Source organism: Scomber scombrus, chromosome 3, assembly GCF_963691925.1.
Source record: "Scomber scombrus chromosome 3, fScoSco1.1, whole genome shotgun sequence".
In the NCBI taxonomy this organism is placed as follows: Eukaryota; Metazoa; Chordata; class Actinopteri; order Scombriformes; family Scombridae; genus Scomber; species Scomber scombrus.
The window spans coordinates 33,046,507-33,064,357 of NC_084972.1; the positions used below are offsets into that span (position 1 = coordinate 33,046,507).

Below are 17,851 nucleotides of genomic sequence, written 5' to 3' on the forward strand. Positions count from 1 at the left end.
ATATCAGTACTTCACTGCATAAAACATACTACTCTTTCTTCTTTTTTGTGTTCACTCTGGAAAGATCCTAAAGTCTGCAGATGTGCTGCTTTTAACTAGGATGCAGGAAGTGGTATTTTCACAATATTGGAACAAAAGTGTTGCATTTTTAATTTTTTGTAATGAGGTTGACCAAAATACGCAACCCACTCAGAAAAAGTGCACTCACCACTTGTGAACCACTGGTATAACAATGTATTTGTAGTGCTCATACTATAAAAAAGGTGTAATTTTCCTGCACGTGTGTGTGCACAGCCTAAGAAATAAATGTTCCAATTGACTAACAAAAAATGAAAACAAAACCACAATAATGTAACACAAATTATCATGTTACACACTGTTTATCAATTTATGACAGATGAATTTACTCTGCAGATGTTACATTATATATTGTTTGCTTGAACGTGTTTGGAAGCCAAGAACCTTTCATTGCAGTATTGCAGCAAGCCTCATGCTTGACATGGCAATATTTTCTGGGTGGCTGCTCGTGCTCACTTTACAAAGCACATATCGTCTCATATATCTCCTGAAGGTTTGGTCTCGTAGTCCGTAGACAATGGGACTAACAAACCGTGGCAGGATCTGGACAATGACATAGCAGGCAAAGCGTATGGCCCGGACATGTGTAGGCAATAAGTAGAGCAGACCTTGTTCAAACATGGGTCTCACGTAAGTGAGCATACACAACAGCAGCTGAAAGCCGTGGAGGAGAATAGTGTTTCTGGCTTTTTTTATGCCTGCAGTTGCTTCCTTGGCAGCAAACAAAATCCTGAAGTAAGTGTATAAGAGTGTGAGCCAAACCAAGACAAGAAAGACAATGTGTGATGTGTCCCTCTTCTTCAGGCTGTAGTTGCTTCTGAACACATAATCTCTGGCACATAACACTTTGGAGTGAAAGAACTGCAGAGGTTCTGTGGCAAGAAGGATGAAGATATCTGGTAGGATTGACATTGAACTCACAACCCAGATCAAACCAATGAAGACACAGGTTTTCTTGACAGTACAGATCTGTACATGCCGGAGGGGAATGCAAATGGCGATGTAGCACTCTATTGCCATGCAAGCCAAATTTAGTGGGGTGTTTAGGGTGGCGAGGATGGTGATGGTCAGCAGGATGATGCAGAAGGGCACCTTGATTGTGTACAGGGCATAGCTGATGATGTGGAGAAGAGTTGACAGGGACAGCTGCATCATGTCATTTATCACCAGGTGGATGAACAGAATATAACGAGGGTTCGAATAGAAGATCTGAAAAATACAATTAGTAAAGACAAGGTGGTCAAAAGTAGGAAGAATTAAATTATTTAGCAAATTATGACTTTGTTGCTGAGTCATTTGTTGCTTTTGTGTCTGAAACATTTCACAACATGACACTAAAAGCAGATTATGCAGTCAACTTTAGTTGACCCCCATACTTGACACAATAATGAACTTTGTAACTTGAAAATATTTGATTAACACACTAATGATTATTGTGAATTCAGACCATATAAACTGTCAATAAATGAAAGCTATCTTGCGATTAAGAAGTAGGTGTTTTTTTTAAATACAAATGACAGCACATTGTGAAATCGGTTCATTTCTGTATGATAAGCAACAACAAAAAAATCCCCCCCAAAAAATCACAGAATTAAAGACATTTTTTTCTAGGATATGGCTGACTGAGGCATAAAAAAGACAACATATGAACATTACAAGCAGGGAAAACATTAAATTGAATTCACGTAGTTGCAGTAGTTGTAGTTGTCTTACATGGTCATCATTTTTTAAACATTTTTATGGTAAATTCTTCTTTCTTTTATAACCTGCTAATATCCAATATATTTAAATGTGGCATGGAGTGTCATTAACCTCTGCCTAGTTGATCTCTGATGTCTTTTTTGAAAACCAATCTTTTGTTGAGTCCTTATTCCTATGAATCACTTGCGCATACATAAAAACAATGACAAATTTCAGACCTGGTGCTTTCTGAAGGTGTGGACCAGGGTCCCATTGATGTAGTTGATAGTGATGCAGAGGACTGTGACAATCAAATTGTTGGTCAGAGCTATGGTGAAGTTGTTCCACTGATTCCCAACCGCAGTTGCAGTGTCATTGACAGATGATGAATTCATGTCTGAAATGACGGGATCCTTTCTGTCTGATGTAAGAAAAGCAAAATAAAAATTAAATAATTTATGATGAAGTCTATAACAGATTAAAAAATAAAATCTGACAAATGTGCCATAATAGATAATGATCCATACAATAACTCATCCTTTTCTAAGTCTAATATTTAAAGTCTAAAACTGTTTAACTTGAAACTTGATCAGTTATCTCAGAGCAGATGGTCCTGAATCATTACTGAACAATTTAAACAAACAAACAGAAATCTACAACAACACTTAAACTTTCCCCATTTTTGTCTACACAATACACACAATCATTTTCAGTGCACAGAGTATTAGTCCAACACAATATTACAAGTAAGTATGAAGAGACTGTACCTAACCAGCAGGATGTCATGTAACCAGTCTGTTGTGGATGTTGATGCAAGGAGTTTATAAAGGTTGTAGGAAAACATCTGGGATTAAGTTGGCCTGTATTTTCTGTGTGTATATGCATGTTGGCACATGTGTTTCTTAAAGGAATAATTTCATATTTTGGGATAATATGCCAATTGGCTTTTTTCCAACAACAACAAAAACAACAATAATAATAATACAGTTTATTTATACATCATTTTTAAAAACAAAGTTATTAACATTTTACATGGCAGCAATGAGGCAAATAAAGGAATATAATGCCCAACAACAATATAAGATAAAAACAATAATTAAAGCTGCAAGCAGTGTTGATTGGGCCCCTCACACCTCCGCGAACTAGTTCAAAGTTCAGTTCACAAATTTTAAAATGAACTAGTTCAGTTTATGGTTCATAATTAAAAATTTTTAACTAAGCTCACAGTTCCAAAAATTTACTAGTTCATAGTTCTTTTTTTATTTTCAATATGTTGCTGCAAGCTATTATTTTTCAAAGTTATTGCCACAGCTCATATAGAACCACAGACAGCAATTATTTATCAGTTTTAACACTGAAACTATGCATCAGATTTCAAAATTGTTTTTTAGTAATCATACGAAGATGCCGTATTAATGGTGGAGGCAGAGTCTGAGGTGGTGCTGCTCGGTGCTGCTGCCTCCATTTGTTCTTGACTTCCGTCTCTATACAAGTCAATGGAGAATTCACCAACTGTGTCAAGTTTGGTGAGTTTTCAAACATCCCTTGCCCCTTAAAAACAGTTTTGTGTTTCAAGGTGAACAAAGTGTAGCCCTGGCAACTGATTTAGATGAAAACTCAAAAGTTTAATATGTATCATCATCAAGATCTTAGCTAAATTTTAGGTTGATCTGGTTAACCTGTTAGGAGAAATTAATAACATGATTTCCAGTTGCCATTGGGTGGCACTGTGACTATGACTAAATATGGACCTTTATATGCCTTCAGACCAAGACTCTTATCAAGCCTTTGATATTTGGAAAAGATCAGACAATGTGAATGCACTTTGTTCATGGCACTTATGCTTATAGAACTAGGATTACAATATTGTCACCTGTGTTTTGTCCAACACAGGCCTGATGAATGTTCATCATGACACAATATGGTCAGAATGCCTCACTGAGCTGACTGACTATAAGTTAATCAGTGCAGCCCTCCTACTACTTTACAATACCAGTCACTTAAGCAGAGCAGTAAGGGCCCAACCCATCCTAGTTAACATGAACATAAACTGGGTGAAACCGTGACCTAGGGTCACAGATCATACAAAAGACACCTTATACCCTCAGTCCCCGAGACTTCTTGGATTACAGCAAATTGCAGATGTAATTTTCCCAGAGGGGTCAGGTGTACCACAGCTGACAGTCAACACACCCTTTTCACAAGTCCCAAGTTGCTCAGCAAAGACCGAGCCTGTCATGTCTAAGAGATAAAACCTTATGAATGGACAAGGTGTAGACCAAGACACTGCTGTGCATTATGTCCTTTACACTCCCACCCACTGAATAAATCTGTTGAATGCAGCCACCCCCTCACCAACCCCTCACTATTCACTTATGTGTCAAGTGGATCAGTGCAGGGCTCATCATAACATGGGAAATTGTGCTTTTTGAGGCCAACTGTAAAGTGTGAACTGCAAGAAAAAATACACTTACTGCTGCTGAGTAATAGGTAGCCAATCATACAGCTTATTCCTTCTTTATTTTTTTAAGACAGCAACAGATAAGACTTTATACATGGCAGGAGCAACTCAAAAAAACAACATTATAATGGCCTTTTTAGAGTTTTCTGTGGATGAGTCTGATCACTTGTTGAACAGAGCAGATATCTCTTCAGGTACTGCCTGAAAGTTTTGTCTCGTAGCCCATAAACAACCGGACTGATGAGACGTGGCAGCACCTGAACAAATATCGCAATAGTGAAGCGAATGGCCAGTACCCCTTTTGGGAACAAGTATGTCAGACCATTTGTGATGAGATGGTAAACATAGGTGAGCATACACAATAGCAGTTGGAAGCCATGGAGGAGGACGGTGTTTCTTGCTTTCTTGGCGTCTACAGAAGCTGCCTGTGCAGTGAAAAGGATCCTGAAGTATGTATAGAAAAGAGAGAGCCAAACAATGACCAAATACACTATGTAGGATATATCTCTCTTCTCTGTGAGATAAGGGTTTCTGAAAACATTTTCCCTAAGGCAGAAAACTCTGGAATTAAAGAAATCCAGGGATTCTTCGGCGAAAGTGACAAATAAATCGGGCAGGATTGAAAGTGCACTCATCGCCCATATGAGGCCGATCACAACATATGTTTTCTTGACAGTACAGATCTGGGTGTGGTGGAGAGGGAAGCATATGGCAATGTAACACTCCATTGCCATGACAGCCAGTGTCAGAGGGTTGTTTAAATTTGCAAATATAGCAATTGTTAGTAAAACTATACACAGGGAGACGTTGAGAGTGAACACGATGTAACTCAGGACTTGAACGAGGGTAAACATTGTCAGCAGCATTATGTCATTGATTACCAGATGAATGTACAGGATGTAGCGAGGGTTTACATTGAAAATCTGTAAAAAAAAAAAACAACAGAATTGATTAGGAAATAAGAGAAAAGAGTAGAAACAGTGTCACAGATTTAGTGATTATACAATTACGTGTTGCATACCACTAGTATGTTGAGAGTTAATATATTTGTTACTCTTATACAAACATGAAAATTGGATGTTTACAACTGACAAATCAGACCTCATGCTTTCTGAATGTGTGCACCAGGGTGCTGTTGATATAGTTGATGGAGATGCAGAGAACCACAGTGATCACATTCTTGATTATAGCCGTGTTTAAAGTGTCCCGATAGACGTTCGTTGTGAAATTCCTGCCAGGATTTGAAAAGTTCATGAGTCCTCCAAACCTGTTTCAGTAGAGATAACTGTGGGTTAGGTTAGAAAGGGATTAGAATAGGATATTATTGATTAGATAGAACCTTGAGAGAAGCAGCTCTTACAGTAATAAAGCTTTGCAATATTAATTACAAAACACTGATCTGGATCCACTTGGGCCAAAAATGCACATACAATTTGAATAAATATCATGTGCACTGGGTATTTAATAGCAATTCACAGTTTTTGTTATTTGATGTTGGTACATTTGCAGATTATTGTACATTAAATGAAACATACACATCTACAATACATGAAATTTACATGAAAATCCATTATAAATCAATGTAGCAATTAGTGATGTGATCCATAATTTCTATCAAGTATTTTTTTATACACGGTCGCCCATAAAGTTGTAATAAAATATTTTTTACTTCTTCTCATGAAATGATTGTGACAATGTGATGTATTCTTGATAGATCAAGTGTATATATTCTCACAATTGTATTGATCAATCTCAAGGTGATTACTGATGTGTATAAATAGAAAATAAAAAGAGGAATGTGTCTGAAAACAAAATTATTCCAACTTTATGGGTGACCGTGTATTTCTTTTGTCCACTACAAGCATAGACTAAAATTTAAACTCAAGTAAGCGGAAATAAAATGAAATAAAACAAAATTTTAGAAAGCCCAGCCTGCTATCTCACAGCAATACATCGCACTAAGTAGATAAGAACTGCAACAGGCCTTTTCAGCAATAAGAAGACATCACAGCAGGAAAAGCAAAGGCATGAATAAACATATAAATGATGGCTGATTCCATTTAGCTGCTTCAGTTTCAGGTCCTGTATAGTAGATGCAGACTCACTGTTACACTGACATGACTAACTGGGACACACAATAGAGCAGAGCTGTCGTTGATGTTGTTAGTAACACCTTCGTCTTCTCTTCAAGTCAAATCATCTGTGTGAAAAACCTTTTAGTCATTGAAACATTACACAAATCTATGAAATTGACTTTTTATTTTCAAGTTAAGCATTTTGACCTGTAATAGCAGAGAAGCACAGGTGGAATAACATTAACGTTGACTCTGAAAATCATCCCAGTATGCACAATACCATGACCCTGACACCAAAGGATCGAAATGAAATGACACGTTTTTGTTATCAATTATCCGAAAAAATTGTAAAACAAACAAACATACAAACAAACAAACAAACAAACAAAACAAATCAGAATCTATATTAGGTTATATAAGATAAATAACAAGTCTACATTTTCAATTGATTTCAGTCAAGTTCAATTTTCATTTTAGAACATTTGTGTCTTAAGAAATATGGTCTATCAATAATAATTAAGAATATATACTATACTACTATACTATATAATATACTATATACTATATAACAAAAATGATATATTCAATTTTTACAATATATCAATTTAAACAATGACAACACAAGAATAGGACAGAGAGAATAGATACGCACCTTGGTAATAATATGGCAACAATGCATACAATAAGTTAGATGCCTTTGAAATTACTACATTTATAGTGGTTAAATGGGATTGTCACGTGATCCACAGTCACAGGTTTAATGTGTGTGTGTGTGTGTGTGTGTGTGTGTGTGTGTGTGTGTGTGTGTGTGTGTGTGTGTGTGTGTGTGTGTGTGTGTGTGTGGTTAAGGTTAGGGTTAACAATAATAATAATAATAATAATAATAATAATAATAATAATAATAATAATAATAATAATAAATTGTATTTCTGTAGTGGTTATGGTCAGGGTTAGGGTATGTCTCCAAGAAATGAATGTAAGTCTACGTAAATATCCCAAAAGTGACATAAGTAAAACTGTATGTTTGTGTGTGTGTGTGTGTGTGTGTGTGTGTGTGTGTGTGTGTGTGTGTGTGTGTGTGTGTGTGTGTGTGTGTGTGTGTGTTTGTGCTGGCGTGACACTGCTTACACAAAATGTGCATTATGCTTTATAAATATGGTTCTTTGACTAAGAAACTGAAGTTGTCATTAAAGCATACTGTATAAGCCAAACATGAAATTACATGAATTCATTGTGACTGTTCATATCAAAGAAACCATTGCAATACACCAATCCTGAAATAGGATCTTGTTTTATTTTTTATTAACATGAAAGAAATCACAGACACACCTTAAGGATTCAAACATCTGACATGTCATTTATTGGAAAAATACAACTTTTTGGTTTATTTAATAATGTGATTTCATTCATTTTTTTTATTTACTTCAGAAAGTGTGAAATAAGTTAGAAATTGAGTTATGAAGGTCTGATAGAAAGAGGAGGAACTCGTCAGTGTTTAGCTCTGTCTATTGCAAATAGGCCAGCATCCTTCTTTTATGTAATAGCAAGGGGCAAGCTTACTGTATCATTCATATCAAATCAAACTATTTAACAACTACAATTTACACAAACTAAATGTATAGTTTTGATCTGCCAATTTAATGTATCAGGTACGTGTGTGTGTGTGTGTGTGTGTGTGTGTGTGTGTGTGTGTGTGTGTGTGTGTGTGTGTGTGTGTGTGTGTGTGTGTGTGTGTGTGTGTGTGTTGGTCAGACAGAGCTAAAATTACATTATCTGGTTACAACTTCTCCAATTTGTTAATTGTATACTTCTTTGTCATTTATGACAGTATATTTTATATCTTTGGATTTTGGATTGTTTCTCAGGCAAACTAAGTAATTTGATGATCTCTGAATAATGGTGATATTATATAGCCAACACTTAAAATAAATGAATGTTTCATTAATGATGAAAAATAAATTAAATAATAATTAAGAACTGATTTCTTACTTGCAACCCCACCCATATTAGATTGACAGGATTCAGGTGGAAAATCAGTTAATTGGCTGCATGTTGGACTAAAATGATTCTATTTTAGTAACCAGACTGGAGCTATGGAGTACTTGATGCTTAAGCAACAGTTAGATAACTCAAACTACATCACCTCACTATCCCAATGTCAACGTCAGTGATTTATGACTTTTTATTTATTGCTTTATTGAAACCTGGATATCTGTGCTCACAATGTAACATTGTCATTGTCATGTAACAACAGCATCAAATGGCGCTTTTCCAATATACAGTTCCAGCACGACTCGATTTGTCGGTTTGGTACCAGGAACAACCTTTTTCATTACTATAGTACCTACTCAACGTGGGCGGGGTTGTCATACCACGGTTGCACGAAACTGCTGTGACATCGCTTTATACGCGACACAAACACATAAACAATGGAGGACATGGAGGCGATGGTGTACTTGCTGCTGTATGAGGCTTTCTGTCTCACACAAAGCAAGAGAAGAGAAACGAATCTCCGTAACGCTGTTGCCGGTATTTAAAAATGCCGGGTTTGATTCTTGTGTGGGACGGCTCATGACTCTTCAAGTGACTCTCGGACCAATCAGTGGTCGGCAGTCTGTTGACGTCACATTTAGTATCGGCTCGGCTCGCTTGGAACCTCACCAGAGCAGGTACTAAAAAAGTACCAGGTACCAGGTACTATCCCTGATGGAGACGAAAAACACCCGGAGTCGAGTCGAGTCGTGCTGGAACTGTGTAGTGGAAAAGCGCCAAAAGTCAAGAGTAACATACTGTACAGTACTGTAGTCTTACTGAAGCTCTTTAAGGGTAGGCTGTGGATTGATTCTTGCTCTCATTCCACATAGCAGGTACCTCAGTAGGTACTTCCTGAATGCCCTGTCTCTTATCCCGTACACAATAGGACTGATTAACCTGGGCAGAACCTGGATGAAAACATAAGAAACAAAAATTGCATCATTAATATTTCTAGGGAACCAGCTATAGAGAGCTTGTCTTAATGCCTGGGCTACATATGTGAGCATACTTAACAGTAGCTGAAAACCATGAAGTAGGATGGTGTTCCTGGCCTTCTTTACATCTGCATCAGCTGATTTAGCAGCAAAAAGTATTCTTAAGTAAGTGTAAACAAGTGTGCTCCAAACTATAACCAGTAATACTATGTTATAGATGTTGTTCTTCTGTTGGAGTAAAGGACTTAAAAATGCATTGTTTCTGATGCAGATTATTTTTGAATCTAAGAATTCTGCAGATTGTGAGCTCAGCAGTACAAAAATGTCCGGTATGTAGGACATCAAACTCACAAACCAGATTATAACGATCAGAATGTATGTTCTTCTGACTGTGCATAACCTTGCGTGGTGCAGTGGTAAACAAATGGCAATATAACACTCCACTGCCATTGCAGCTAAATTCATTGGTGTGTTTTGAGTAGCGATGATAGTAAACAGGAGCAGGAAGGAACAGAGGCGGACGCTGATTTTGTAGAAAACATAAGTAAGCAATAACAGCATAACCGAGGATGTCAGTTGCATCATGTCATTGACCACAAGGTGAATGAAGAGGATGTATCGTGGGTTCACATGGAATATCTGCAGAGAACAGAGCAGAATTTGACATTATTATCCAGGCTGTTATTACATTTAGTATATACTTAGATTGCATATGTCTATAATGATGATTAAGTGCTTAAGTGGTCAGAGTGGACATTCATATTTAATCTTATTGTACAAGCAAAAGTCTCATTCATTTTTTTAAAATGGAAATGGCACACTTTCTCAGTCTTCTCTGTAGTTCTTCAGTAAATGTCCAGGAATAAAAACAGGATGAAAAAGCATGAGAGGAAAAGAATTATGGCACTAAAAAACAGCAGACACTGGTGTTTGGTGTCTTTGCTTATTGAATTGTTGTATAACATCACTGTCAGATGTCATTCAAAATGCTTTTAGTATGTGTTGAAAGAGCACACAGTTTTGAATAAACACAATGTTAAGGAAAAGGTTCACATTTTTGAAGTCCATATTAAAACAGTATTCATGTGCCCATATGCAGTTTTGGAAGAAATACTGAGACCTATTACGACACAATATAAAAATGCTGCATTACTATTCAAAGTAATTTCCCTTTACTTTACTTAACCTGTTACTCCTGTTACTGACTTACTTTTTAATACTGCTACATGGATATACAATTTAATGCTGTAGTGGTGGAGCTCATTTTAAGAGTTTAGTGTAATCTATAACAATGCATAATTTATAATAAGTTTTACATATGGGTGGCTGTAGTAGAGCGGTTGATCCATGAATTGGAAGATTGGCCGTTCGAATTCCAGCTCTTCCAGTCTACATGTCAAAGTGTCCCTGGGACCCCAAATTACTCCTGATGACTGTGCCAGTGCCCTGCAGGGTAGTTTGCTGTCATATCGGTGCAGGGGTTGTGTGTGAATTTGTGAATGTGGCTTGTAGTGTAGAGGTCTAGAAAACTAGAACATTAGAGGACTAGAAAGGCACAATATAAGTGCAGTCCATTTCCCATTTACTTTTAAAATATTGATATGAAAATAACTGTAGCTGTTAGATAAGTATAGTGGAGTAAACACTACCAAGTGGTATAAAATGTAAATATGCTGCAAGTATCTCAAAACTGTACTGAAGTAAAATACTTGAGTAAATGTACTCAAACTGCTGAAGCTTCATATTAGCTTCAGCTGAACTTTTGCAGACTAAGTGTGAAAAATGTTGCTTCAAACTCAATATAGAGAGAGATTTCTTCATGCCTAGTATATAAAGAGAAAGAATGACTGCAGTGTACATATGGACATGTGAGTATTGTTTAAAGACAGACTTGAAAAGATCTTTAAGCAGTGTCATATTTCTTTCTCTGCTCATTCCTTTTTTGCTTTCTCCTCTGCAGCTAAATACACATTCATTGTAAAGGCTTTAGACCTGATGTTTGTTGAAGGTGTGGATCAGGGTACCGTTGATGTAGTTGATGATGATACATAGTAGTCCGACAATCAAATTTTTGCTCACAGCCACGCTGAAACTGTCACGAGCTTTCACATAAGAGCTTGCAGACGAGTAATTCATGTGGCAACAGGCAAGGTCTTCCAAAGCTGTCACAAGAATTTAATAAATGTAGTGGAAAGTCTCACTTAAATATACTTTATAAATATGTTATTGTAACTCCAAACTGATTTTAAGATTGTATATGTTATATTGTTCAGTCATAATTACAAAAAACAGCAACAATAGACTGATTTACAATTTCAAACCAAACAGATATAGAATGAGCATTTCTATTTCTTAAACATCACTATCATACAGTACAAGTAAGTCACATTACAGTTTAACAATTTTCTTGCACATTAAAGATGTATTAAATATAGTCATACATCATGATTAGTTCATTTCACAGTTTTTAATTTCAAATAAAAAAAGACAGAAAAGCTCAACTTACATTTGTTGAACAAGATTGTTGTTTATCCTTCTTTTCTTTTTTCTTCTGTTCATTTATGCCCTTGATTTTATCTCTTTCAAAGCGGTCACTCACAATACAAATAAACATATGCAGTGCTAAATGCAGTCTCGTATGGATGGAGATAAAAGGTCAAAGTCTGACATGCATGCCTTTATATACAGTACAGTATCTGCAGTTACATGAGTCCAATTCAAAACAGATTGAAGTGTGTTGTTTACACATCTCACATTTAATTTTGCATGTGTGTGCACATACTGTTTGTGTGTCTCCAGGGCTGTGTCTCTGGAGTTTTTAAAGTAAAACTTTTCAAAGAAACACAATCATCACCATCAGCTTTTCCACTTGACATCTGAATGTGAAAATAAAGCAGGTTGGTCAAATGTATCAAAGTAGTTACAGACTAAATGTCAACACAATTAACATCTTTTTAGGCCTGTTCCACCAATTTTCACATCAGCCACTTTGTTTTTCTGTTTTCTCAAATGTGATAAATAATGCAAATAGGTAAACAAAATGTCACTGTTAAAGATCCTCTCTCTCCACAGCCATGCCAGCATAGATCTGACATATTAGAATTCATTTTATACAGCTTTTGCTGAGAACAGTTGGTATAAAAACAACTGACACATTGTGTTGACTAATTTGTATGTCACATTGTGAGTCCCATTGTGATTGAACTTAATCCATAGGCCACTACAGTAAGAGTGAGATATAAGTCTGTAAATCACGCATTTAGATACTATGCCCGTATTTCTTTCAGTTTATTATCTGGATCTTTATGGGAGGCCAGTGTGGCACCTTGAAATATGAATAACGGTGCTGTACTGCAGTATCTCAGTATCTGAGTGAAAAGGGGTTCTTTTGACAGTAATATGCAGCTGGATCAGGTGCCTCTGAGATCAGGGATCATCATAGAATAGCTGGAGGCTTGAATAAATATGTGAAAAGATCACATAAACATATATAATGCCAGTTTGGGAAGATCGGGTATAAGTAGGCTGCATATTTTATATCAGAGTTGGTAGCTTATGCACAACAGACTACAGGCTGCAGTCTAAATTGTTAAAATAATATTTTAGAAAATCTAAATCACGTCATCATGGATGAGGCTGTGAAATTGCAGACTGCCATGCTCATGTTGCTCAGGAGAACACATGATCAATGTGTCAAACCCATAGACTTTATATAAGAAATGGACATAACATCCGCAACGTCACCCATTGGTTTGTGGACTGCTGCTCGGAGGCCAATAGTATCGGATCTGAGCAGCGCCATCTTGAAAATTTCAGGTGCATGCCGGGAAAAATAAAAACACGGATTCTACTTATATGGCATCAGGAGGGGCATGAGGCGCCCTCCTGTATCTGTGAACCAATCAACCTGTCAATCACGACGTAGCCATGCCCTAATGCATACCCTGCTTTATCGTCAAATATAAAATCAGGGAGGCCAAAATTTCACAAATGAACATCATACTGCATTGAAGAAGGCTTTAAACTAGCGATTGAGACCATAAACACATTTTGAAAACGTTTACTGAGGTTAGAAATCAAGTGAGAAGTTGGTGAATTCTCCGTTGACTTGTATAGAGACGGAAGTCCTTTTGACACCAAAACGGTCGCCCCCTGGTGGCGTTTTGATAGAATGCAGTTTTAAGTTACTTCCGCGTTGGCACCATTTCAGAGGACCTGAACTCCCTGCCTGGTCAAACCTGAGTAATCTACAGTGTTGTACAATAAATGTTTATTAGTGTACTTTCACACTAAAATGTCATTATAAAAACATTATTTGTCTTCAGTGGCATTCCCACCCATAAAGGCTTTGTTTAATATCTAGTTTATGTTATGTAGTACTTGTCTGAAGTCCACTGCAGGTCATTGAACACATCAGGTATTTTTTCAAGTGATGTCTAAAAGTCTTGTCTCGAAGCCCGTACACAATAGGACTGACAAACCTGGGGAGAATCTGAATGAAGATGTAGCTAGCAAAGATTATATGTACATAATATTTAGGGAACCAGTACAACAGAGCCTTTATCAACAGAGGAGCTACATAGGTTAGCATACACAAGATTAGCTGAAAGCCATGCAGCAAGATTGTATTCCTGGCCTTCTTTGCATCCCCACCAGATGATTTAGCTTCTTTAGCTGCTTTAGCAGCAAAGAAAATCTTAAAGTAAGTGTAGAAGAGAGTGAGCCAAACACCAATTAGGTAAATTATGTATGACACATCCCTCTTATCTAAACTTATAGGGTGATGGAATAGGTTATCTCTCTCACAGAAAATGTTGGAATAGAATAACCGTAAAGGCTCTGTTGCAAGAATAATAAACACATCTGGCAGTGTTGAGGCTGCACTTATGGCCCAGATCCAACCAATCAGAATATATGTCCTTTTGATTGTACAGAGCACAGAATGTCGCAATGGTAAACAAATAGCAATGTAGCACTCCACTGCCATGACTGCTAAATTTAATGGGGTGTTGAGGGTGGTGAAAACAGCAAGTGTAATAATGAGGCAACAGAGGGAAGCATTAAATCTATAGAAGACATAACTAAGGACAAACAGACTGATTGTTGTAGTGAGCTGGATTATATCATTCAACACCAGGTGGATGAATAAGATGTAACGAGGATTCACATAAAGTATCTGAAGGAGAAAAAAAGAGTCAGTCAGTCAGTTGAAATAATGAATCTGTCATCTGTTCATTCATTTTTTTTCTACTAAGAATTATAGCACAAGATTATGATAGTAACAACAAAAATAACAATAACATATTCTGACCTGGTGTTTTCTGAAGATGTGAATCAAGGTACCATTGATATAGTTGATGATAAGACCAAGAGCCACAACAATCACATTTTTGACCACAGCTGTGCTTGAAGCATCTCGATAATTTAGACTACTGGACACATTATAGCTGTAAGATGAGGAATTCATGGAGCTGATTTGAGGATCCTGCAAGTCTGTTACAGAGGAATATTTAAATATATTTTAATGTGATGTTTAGGTCAGCACTGCAAATTACATAAAAAATATTAATATATCTGTATTTTTCTCACAGCAGCAGAATACCCTGTTTAACCAGTACAGAGAATAAAGTTATTGTACAAGAAATGATCGTATCCAGACTCTTTATAGTGAAAGCTTTCATATTTCAATGTATCCAACCACAAACATAACTGTAACAATTGCATGGGTCTTTTTAAAAGTTAATAGCATACTTTATGCATTACTTATGTACATATAAATGAACCTTTAAAATCTGATTTGCTTCTTTAAATACAGAACATTATTCTCATGCATGGTCTTAAAAGCTTTGTCAACTTTTTTTTCCTCATTAAGTTCAAAATAACATCAACAAATGTCTGAGTGAATAGATATAAAATACATTTGACCACACAATGGTCATTGAATTATAATGTGTGTCTCCTTTCAAATGAACAATTTTGAATTGCTTTAGAGATACTATATGTTCAATTAAAGAGTTAGAAAAGTGACTGTTGATTCATATTTAAAAAAACACATACATACAAACATACATACATACGAATCACAACCACAATATTGCACTAATACAATGATAGAATCAAAGTTAGTTAATAAAACACATACAGCTCAAAATAATTACTATACTGTAAACCACATAATAACAGAACATAGCACTAATACAATGAAAGCATCAAAGACATTCTCACCTCAGACACTTCAAAGTCCACTTTGGTGTGAAGTGAATTTGATGGCTTTATATTAAGTTTGATGATCCTAGAAAATATCATAATGATGTCATTTAGATATTCATCTGCGCAGGAGTTGGAAGACATCAGATGTCTTGGTAATTGAAACACAGTATGCTTACAGTCAGTCAATCAAAACAAATATGATTAAATGGTATTTGTACATTTCAGTAGATTTTTACAGATATGTAACTTCCATATAAATAGCTGTAAAATAATTGCATCACCTGCAAGGTTGCAATAAATATGCATGTCTGAAAAAAAATTATAAAACAAACTGAAAATCTGCGCACTCAGTCATCTGCACCCACTGTATTGACAGTTGTTGGATCTGGGAGCAGGGAGTCAGAGTCCATTTGAGCCTCCTCTGGCACTCTTTCCTTTGCTTCAGGGGTTGGAAGACAAAAGGCAGCCTCGAGGTCAGTTGAGTTTACAAGTAGGCCTGTCTTTGTCTGACCGCAAGGTTGAGGCCCAACACTGTCAATCAGCCTGATATCTGTCAGATTTAAATAGATGAGTCAGTTTTACTAATTAAGCAAAAAACAAAAACAGCACAGCAGACAAAAGATGGTACTGCATTGTTCGAACCATAGAGTGTATCTCAGCGTAGTGAGGTGTGACGACACCCATTGGTGTCATTAGAGCCGGTTGAAGCTGAGAGTTGCAGCGTACTGGTGGCGGCGCCATCATTTCAGCCAGGACATTCAAATAAGGAGTGTGAGGTTTTGCCTTTCATGCTCTGGAAACCCACCTGCTACCTCAGACTGACGCTAATGCTAGGTCACTGGGAACACTAAGCGCTGTACACCTGTGGTAATCATAGCTACTAGCTAATCTCTGCTAAAAGTCATCTGCAAGAAAACAATCAAACCAACATGATATAGCCCAAGATCACATGGGCTCTCTGTAGAGGTTGGGTGAAGGGGTTTGTAGCCATGTTAGCCAACAAATTACTAAGGGATCGGAGTCCAAGGCCAGACCATCTGACAGGCTATAAAGTGACAGGCAGAGGGCTGTCGAGAGAAGCAACGTCTGTCTAGGAGATTCTGTACTCTTTCACCTCCTTGTTTAAGAACTTGAGTATGGACTATAGCACTTTTGAACAGGGTTGTTGTCCACAACATTGATCTTTAACTGTATGTTGGATATACAACCTATCCCTCTTTCCCCTCTTGCAAACACTACTTGATTCCTTGAAAAGCATCTGGCATACAGCCTCCTGCTGTTGCTAATCAAATGCTCTGATTGACAGGAGGATGCCATTTTTCTTGTGTGTGATCTCTGCTGAGCTGCTTGTTCTCTCACTGGTGTAACTGGTTGGGCTATCCTGTGCAGTTCAAAGGTATGTGCCAGAGGTAGATTTGGCTTTGCTGACCGATGGTAAGGTGAACAGATATTTACTGGCCTGCTGCAAATGTCTCCTATACAGCACAAGTGCGTTCATGGTGTCAGGAAGATGGTTGGTAGAGTTGCATACTGCGACATTTACAGGTTTGGGGGCCCAAAGGATCACATCAACTAAAGCAGGAAACAGTTCTAGCCCCTCTGGTAGGTTACTTTCTAAGGTGTGTTCAAATAGCTTTGTTCCGCCCTGTGGCCAAGATCTGACATGGCCCTTCCCTTCACAAATTTGGCCACTTGGAACTGTGTGACCTGTGTTTCCTACTCTAGTGTTCTCATTTACAGGCTCCTCTTGGGGTAGAGTATCACTGATTATATAGACAATGGTTACAGCTGAATCTCGATGGAGCTTTACTACCAGTTCAATAAACCTGGGCTCCACTATCTAGTAACATGTCAGTCTGCACACCATTGATATAACAGGTAAGTACACACCTTTTATCATTTGAAACACTATATCCTTTTCTTACTTAGTGTTTTTATGGTGTCCGGCTGTTGGCTGGAGTCATTGCTGGTTACTGTGAGAGGAGACTGTTGATATTGTTTGGTCACTGGTGGTTGCTCCCCAGTGACCCCATCGTGTCTTCTGCAGGCTTAGTCTTGGTGGAATTGATCAGCTGATGGAGCTACATCTGGATTCCCCTTTGCTTTTCTTGTAGAGCAGATATGTCTTCACTTCTGGAGTCAGTGGTGTGGCATGTCCATACAGGAACACAATGTCAGGTTTATTTATGGATGATTAGCTGCTACCAGCAAAGATGTTATTCCTAGAAAAGCACTCCAAATTGTTGTCACTCCTGGTTTGTGTCAGGGAGGGGTGTGATAAACCCTGCAACTGTATGTTGAAAAAAAAAGGCAGAGAACTGTAGCTAGTGTTCGGCTTGACTGCAGGGCTTATAACATAGGAAATACTTAATGAATTA

General features: G+C 37.2%; 4 protein-coding genes across 4 annotated transcripts; all 4 read right to left on the reverse strand.

Annotated features, from left to right (window-relative positions):
- Positions 1-465: 465 nt before the first annotated feature.
- LOC133976507 (odorant receptor 131-2-like) lies at positions 466-2,153 on the reverse strand. The gene is made up of 2 exons (XM_062414731.1): positions 1,998-2,153; positions 466-1,287 (listed from the first exon to the last, which is right to left on the reverse strand). The coding sequence occupies exons 1-2, from the start codon at positions 2,151-2,153 to the stop codon at positions 466-468; spliced, it is 978 nt and encodes a 325-aa protein (XP_062270715.1).
- Positions 2,154-4,341: 2,188 nt separating this feature from the next.
- LOC133976518 (odorant receptor 131-2-like) lies at positions 4,342-5,473 on the reverse strand. The gene is made up of 2 exons (XM_062414741.1): positions 5,321-5,473; positions 4,342-5,142 (listed from the first exon to the last, which is right to left on the reverse strand). Exons 1-2 carry the CDS (start codon positions 5,471-5,473, stop codon positions 4,342-4,344), a joined length of 954 nt encoding a protein of 317 aa, XP_062270725.1.
- Positions 5,474-9,101: 3,628 nt separating this feature from the next.
- On the reverse strand, positions 9,102-11,399 carry LOC133976528 (odorant receptor 131-2-like). Its single transcript, XM_062414752.1, has 2 exons — positions 11,256-11,399; positions 9,102-9,902 (listed from the first exon to the last, which is right to left on the reverse strand). The coding sequence occupies exons 1-2, from the start codon at positions 11,397-11,399 to the stop codon at positions 9,102-9,104; spliced, it is 945 nt and encodes a 314-aa protein (XP_062270736.1).
- Positions 11,400-13,632: 2,233 nt separating this feature from the next.
- LOC133976539 (odorant receptor 131-2-like) lies at positions 13,633-16,214 on the reverse strand. Its single transcript, XM_062414761.1, has 3 exons — positions 16,102-16,214; positions 14,575-14,710; positions 13,633-14,439 (listed from the first exon to the last, which is right to left on the reverse strand). The coding sequence occupies exons 1-3, from the start codon at positions 16,212-16,214 to the stop codon at positions 13,633-13,635; spliced, it is 1,056 nt and encodes a 351-aa protein (XP_062270745.1).
- Positions 16,215-17,851: the final 1,637 nt, after the last annotated feature.